This window comes from Oratosquilla oratoria, chromosome 15 (assembly GCF_046742065.1).
Source record: "Oratosquilla oratoria isolate Oo_2021 chromosome 15, ASM4674206v1, whole genome shotgun sequence".
Lineage (NCBI taxonomy): Eukaryota > Metazoa > Arthropoda > Malacostraca > Stomatopoda > Squillidae > Oratosquilla > Oratosquilla oratoria.
This window is the reverse complement of record NC_134791.1, coordinates 45,342,499-45,348,835: the sequence shown is the minus strand read 5'-3', so window position 1 is coordinate 45,348,835 and position 6,337 is coordinate 45,342,499. Positions and strand designations below refer to the sequence as shown.

Sequence of the window (6,337 nt, the reverse complement as noted above, 5' to 3'; positions counted from 1 at the left end):
GAGCGGATAATTTTTTCTTGGATAGCCAACTTTACTAAACTTAGCTACTTATAATTTTAGAATTTACAACCAAAAACAATCACACGTGAAATTTAACTAGTTAGAAAAATAGTGTAGTACCTGTATGGTAATGGTATTTACTGAGGTCAGAGAGAAGAGTCGTGGGATATAAAAGGATTTGTCATGGAGGAAAATTGTGATTTCAACGTATTTGTGGGTGCTGAAACAGGAGTACTGAAAGGTAAAAAAAAAAAAAGTCAACCATCCATTTTCACTTCACATCATCTACTAGAATCTAGGCAAAAATCTTGCGTTGCCAAGAGTCACCACGCAACTAACCTATTTGTTTAATTACTTTGCACCTTTAACCCTTTCTTCTCTACTTGATTTGCCTCCTCTTCTTCTCTTAATTTCCTCCCAAAACACTAGCTAGGTCAACATAAAAATGGAATTCCTGATATTTGTAATTTGAGCTGAAGTAGTTCTCATGGGATGCAAAAAGTCGCTATGAGTATAATGCAATTTGAATGATCCATCTAGCTGTCCTAGTTCTCGAGATATTGCATTTTGAATGGAATTAAATCGGGCCTATTTTGTCCCAGGAAATCGGGCCGAAAAGTGCGGTCTGACTAAATCGCCTATCAAACGTAAACAATGACGGTTTTTACTGACAGGCACAATTTTATATAAAATTTAGCATATGTAGCTAGGTCAATATGAAAATGGAATTCCTGATATTTGAGCTGAAGTAGTTCTCATGGGATGGAAAAAGTCGCTATGAGTATAATGCAATTTGATTTATCCATCTAGCTGTCCTAGTTCTCGAGATATTGCATTTTGAATGGAATTAAATCGGGCCTATTTTGTCCGAGGAAATCGGGCCGAAACGTGCGGTCTGACTGATCGCCGATCAAACGTAAACAATGACGGTTTTTACTGACAGGCACAATTTTATATAAAAAATTAGCATATGGTTGCATTATTTGACCTATTTTCTATAAGATGTGTGATTTCCATGTAATTTGATCATATAATTACGTTTTTATCCTCTGCAAAATTACCCACCACAGCTACGAATACCGTAAAATTACATGAAAATCACACATTTTAAAGAAAATAATTTGAATAATTCAATTATATGCAAGGTATTACGCTAATAACCCAATAGTAACAAACTTAATAGTGTAGTTTGATCCATACCACCAGTGATCATAGATAGCGGGCAGGACGAATCGTAGCTGTGGTCCGTAATATTACGGAGGATGAAAACGTAACTTCTCTTCGATCAAATTACATGAAAATCACACATTTTAAAGGAAATATTTAAAATAATTCAACTATAAGTCTATTACACTAATAACATAATAGTAAGAAACTTAATAGAGTGAAGTTTGGTCCATATCACCAGTGATAGATAAGATGGCGGGATGGATGTTGATGTTGTTATCCGATAATCCGACCCGATAGAAAAAAAAAAACTAATTTAAACAACCAATTTCTCAGCTCTACCGTAACATACTGACTTTATTTTGGTATTAGAATAATCCACGATACTAGTAGTTTTGGTTAATTATGGTCAGTTGCCCGCACAATAAATTTGTTAGCTCATTTTGTACGTTGAAACATATACCAATTTTTGATATACTGCTGAATGCAGGCCGCCATGTTTATCTAATGTTTTTATTGACCGACATGTAACTGATGATGTGAATGTTTGAAATTTATTACGATCGTAGTAAATACACTCACGCAACATTTTTATTAATTAAATTTCCCGCGGTATGTAAATTTGGCCGTTTGAACGGCGTGCGCATAAAATGACACGCTATTGTGCTCGTCATCGACGGTGGCGCCTCTGGTGGTGTTTGACCTACCTAGCATATGGTTGCATTATTTGACCTATTTTCTTTAAGATGTGTGATTTCCATATAATTTGATAATAGAATTACGTTTTTATCCTCTGCAAAATTACCCACTACAGCTACGAATACCGTCAAATTACATGAAAATCACACATTTTAAAGAAAATAGTTTGAATAATTCAACTATATGCAAGCTATTACACTAATAACACAATAGTAACAAACTTAATAGTGTAGTTTGATCCATACCACCAGTGATCATAGATAGTGGGCAGGACGAATAGTAGCTGTGGTCCGTAATATTACGGAGGATAAAACATAACTTCTCTTTGATCAAATTACATGAAAATCACACATTTTAAAGAAAATAGTTCAAATAATTCAACTATAAGTCTATTACACTAATAACATAATAGTAAGAAACTTAATAGAGTGAAGTTTGATCCATACCACCAGTGATAGATAAGATGGGATGGATATGGATGTTGTTGTTATCTGATAATCCGACCCGATAGAAAAAAAAAATTAAAACCACCGATTTCTCAGCTCTACCATAACACGCTGCCTTTATTTTGGTATTAGAATAATCCGCGAGACTAGTAGTTTTCCTTTATTTTGGTTAGTTGCCACAACTCTGAATTTATTTAGCTCATTTTTTATGCTGAAACATAAACCAATTTTCGATTTACTGCTGAATGCAAGCCGCCATGTTTATCTTTTGTTTTTATGTACCGACATGTAACTGATGATGTAATTGTTTGAAATTTACTACGATCGTAGTAAATACACTCGGATAACATTTGTATGAATGAAATTTCCGGTGGTATGTAAATTTGCTCGTCATCAACGGTGACGCCTCTGGTGGTGTTTGACCTACCTAAAAACACCTTTTTATTACCGGTCTCACTAATTGCCGAACAAACCGAATAAAACCGATAAAAGCCGAACAAACCAACAAAACCTAAACAAGGACGGTTTTTTACTCAAATGCACACTTCTATATATATATATATGGTTGCATTATTTGAACTAATTTCTTTAAAATGTGTGATTTCCATGTAATATGATCAAAGAGAAGTTACGTTTTTATCCTCTGCAAAATTACCAAACACAACTACGATTCGTCCAGCCCGCGGTCTATGATCACTGGTGGTATGGATCAAACTACACTCTTTTAAGTTTCTTACTGTTGTGTTATTAGTGTAATAGACTGCATATAGTTGAATTATTTCAACTATTTACTTTAAAATGTGTGATTTTCATGTAATTTGACCAAAGAGAAGTTATGTTTTAGCCTCTGCAGTATGACGTAACACATTTTAAAGAAAATAGTGGAAATAATTCAACTATATGCAGTCTATTACAGACGCTCCTCAACTTACGTTTTAGTTACGTTCCGAACGGCAGAACGTAAGTTGAAAATGAACGTAAGTTGTTACTGAACGTTCTAGTAATGTATGACTGTAAATTCTATTACCGTATCTTATAAAACACCCCTAAACCATTAATTATACACATAACATTGTAAAATTCGGTAAACTTTCACTTATCCAAACTCCAAGGGGGATTAGAAATGTCCGATTAACCGAAATGTTCGGTTAATCCGACTTTGTATGTTTCATTCCCGTAGAGTTTTATGCGGTAATGTCAGCTGCAATATTCGTACCTGTGAGCTTAACATACGCATGGAAATGCTTTTAATAGTTCATAAACATATTCTATAGAGTATAAACAGCCGATCAGGTGTAAACATGGAGTGTGCTGCCACCGTGTGAGCACTTGGTGAAGCTTGCGGGTGGCGGAAGAGGCGGCGGGGTGTTCGAATGTTCGGTTGAGATCCAAATACGTTCGGTTAAAGCGATGGCTACTGTATTGAGAAAATGTTCGGTTAATGCGATTATTCGGTTAAAACGCGTTCGGATAAGCGCGAGTTTACTGTAACATTAATTTCAAATAAATTAAATTCAAGCAACATAAATTGAGATGGTGGAGGAGGAGGAGGCAAGGTACGTTCAGTCTGTCGTTTGTGCCATGTAAACAATGGATGAAGCGTCATGTGTAAGTATCGTTTGAACTACTGAGAGCGCGCTAAACTAAAAAATTCACTCAATTTTTTTTTTTTTTTTTTTTTTTTTTTTTTTTTTTTTTTTTTTTTTTTTTCTTTTTTCTTTTTTTTTTTTTTCAGTTCAAACATAAATTCGAAAAAACGTAAAACGAATGAACGTAAGTAGAGGAGCGTCTGTACACTAATATCATAATAGTAAGAAACTTAGGTCTCCAGTCAAAACGGCCCCGCATTCTAAGTACCAAACCGGCCCCGTTACAAAAACGGCCCCGGTCTAATATAATTGTACTGCACAAGGGGTAGCTATACAGTACTGCTTTATGTTCCGTGGAGTCAACTTTATAATCCTTAAAACTTCTTTTACTGGAGTTTATTTTCATTAAAATTACATAACGGCCCCGCATTCTAAGTACCAAAACAGCCCCATTACAAAAGTCACAACGGCCCCACATTCTAAGTACCAAAACGGCCCCGTTACAAAAACGGCCCCCGGTCTAATATAACTGTACTGCACGAGGGGTAGCTATACGGTACTGCTTTATTTTCCATGGAGTCGACTTTGTAATCCTTAAAACTTCTTTTACTGGAGTTTATTTTCATTAGAATTACAAAACGGTCCCGTTACAAAAATGGCCCCCGGTCTAATATAACTGTACTGCACGAGGGGTAGCTATATCAAGAACAACAACAGTTTTTAGCGCGATTATCAAGAACAACAACAGTTTTTAAAAGCATTTTTAGCTAATTATCAACCAACGGCCCGGCACTTAATAATAAAGCGAGGCCGTTTTAACCACGCCACTGTAGGTGAGGCCGTTTTGACTTGCCCGGGGCCGTTTTGGTCATAACGGCCCCACATTCAAGTACCAAAACGGCCACCGGTCTAATTGTTAATCTGCCTGTTAATCTAATGGTACTGCACAAAGGATAGCTAATGTAGCTATGTTAAAAAGCATTTCTTCAATACCTATTATTATTTTGTCATATCCATGCTTTATTTTCCGTGGAGTCGACTTTAAAATCCTTAAAACTTCTTTTATTGGAGTTTATTTTCATTAAGATTACAGAGTTCGTCAGTTCGGAAAGATGATTTAGTTCGCACTAGAGTGACACTAATTACTGATATGACGATGAGTTCGTCAGTTGTGATAGGAGAGTGACACTAATTACTGAATTGGGGGTCCTATTAAATGCCGTCCAAAACCGCCCATAGCCGTCCAATTCTAAATTAAGCCATCTTATTTCATCATAGTGCCTTTAAATTGTGTATTCTTCAATTTACTGCAAGTATACCTGATAACAAAAACCAGCTTACCGTCCAACTCAACTGTCTGGGGGGGGGGGTCTCACTAATTACCGACAAAACCAAACAAGGACGATTTTTGCTCAAATGTACAATTCTTTATATATGGTTGCATTATTTGACACATTTTTATTTAAAATGTGTGAGTTCATGTAATTTGATCAAAGAGAAGTCACGTTTCTAGCCAATGCAAAATTACCCACCACAGCCATGCATACCGTCCGACTCACTAAATACCGACAAAACCCGAATAAGGACGGTTTTTGCTCAAATGCACAATTTTATATTAAAAAATTAGCATATAGTTGCATTATTTCAACTATTTTGGTGAGCAAATGTCCTATTTGTCATTTGTCCGGTGAGCAACTGTCCTACACTCAATGATCATAGATGGCGGGCTGGACGAATCATAGCTGTGGTCGGTAATTTTGCAGAGGATAAAAACATAACTTCTCTTTGATCAAATTACATGAAAATCACACGTTTTAAAGAAAATACTTCAAATAATGCAACCATATGCTAATTTGTTTCGGTATTTTAAAGAAAATATTTGAAATAATTCAACTATATGTAATCTATTACACTAACATAACAGTAAGATGTCAGGCTGGATGAATCGTAGCTGTGGTTGGTAATTTTGCAGAGGATAAAAACGTAACTTCTCTTTGATCAAATTACATGGGAATTACACATCCTAAAGAAAATAGGTCAAATAATGCAACCATATGCTATTTTGTTACGGTATTTGTAGCTGTGATTGGTCATTTTGCATGAAAATAGCACATTTTAAAGAAAATCGTTGAAATAATTCAACTATATGCAATCTATTACACTAATAACACAATAATAAGAAACTTAATTGTGTAGTTTGATCCATACCACCAGTGATCATAGATGGCGTGCTGGACGAATCGTAGCTGTGGTCGGTAATTTTGCAAAGGATAAAAACGTAACTTCTATTGGATCATATTACATGGAGATCACACATTTTAAAGAAAATAGTTGAAATAATGCAACCATATGCCATTTTTTTTAAAAAGAATTGTGCATGTGTGCAAAATCCGTCCTTGTTCGGGTTTTGTCGGTATTTAGTGAGTCGGGTATGCG

General features: G+C 35.5%; 1 protein-coding gene across 3 annotated transcripts in view; it reads left to right on the top strand.

Moving 5' to 3' along the window:
- The window catches only part of l(2)k09848 (WD repeat domain 74 lethal (2) k09848), a 90,075-nt gene that overhangs the window by 717 nt on the left and 83,021 nt on the right, over positions 1–6,337 (top strand). Inside the window, exon 1 of one of the 3 annotated variants that reach the window (XM_076198858.1) lies at positions 53–241. The exons of 1 other annotated variant lie outside the window; for it this stretch is intronic. In XM_076198858.1, coding sequence (XP_076054973.1) covers positions 184–241 — 58 coding nt within the window. In that variant the 5' untranslated portion in view covers positions 53–183. Of the gene's footprint in view, positions 1–52; positions 242–6,337 lie in introns of those variants that run through there. One more of the 3 variants, XM_076198859.1, reaches the window with a different exon arrangement.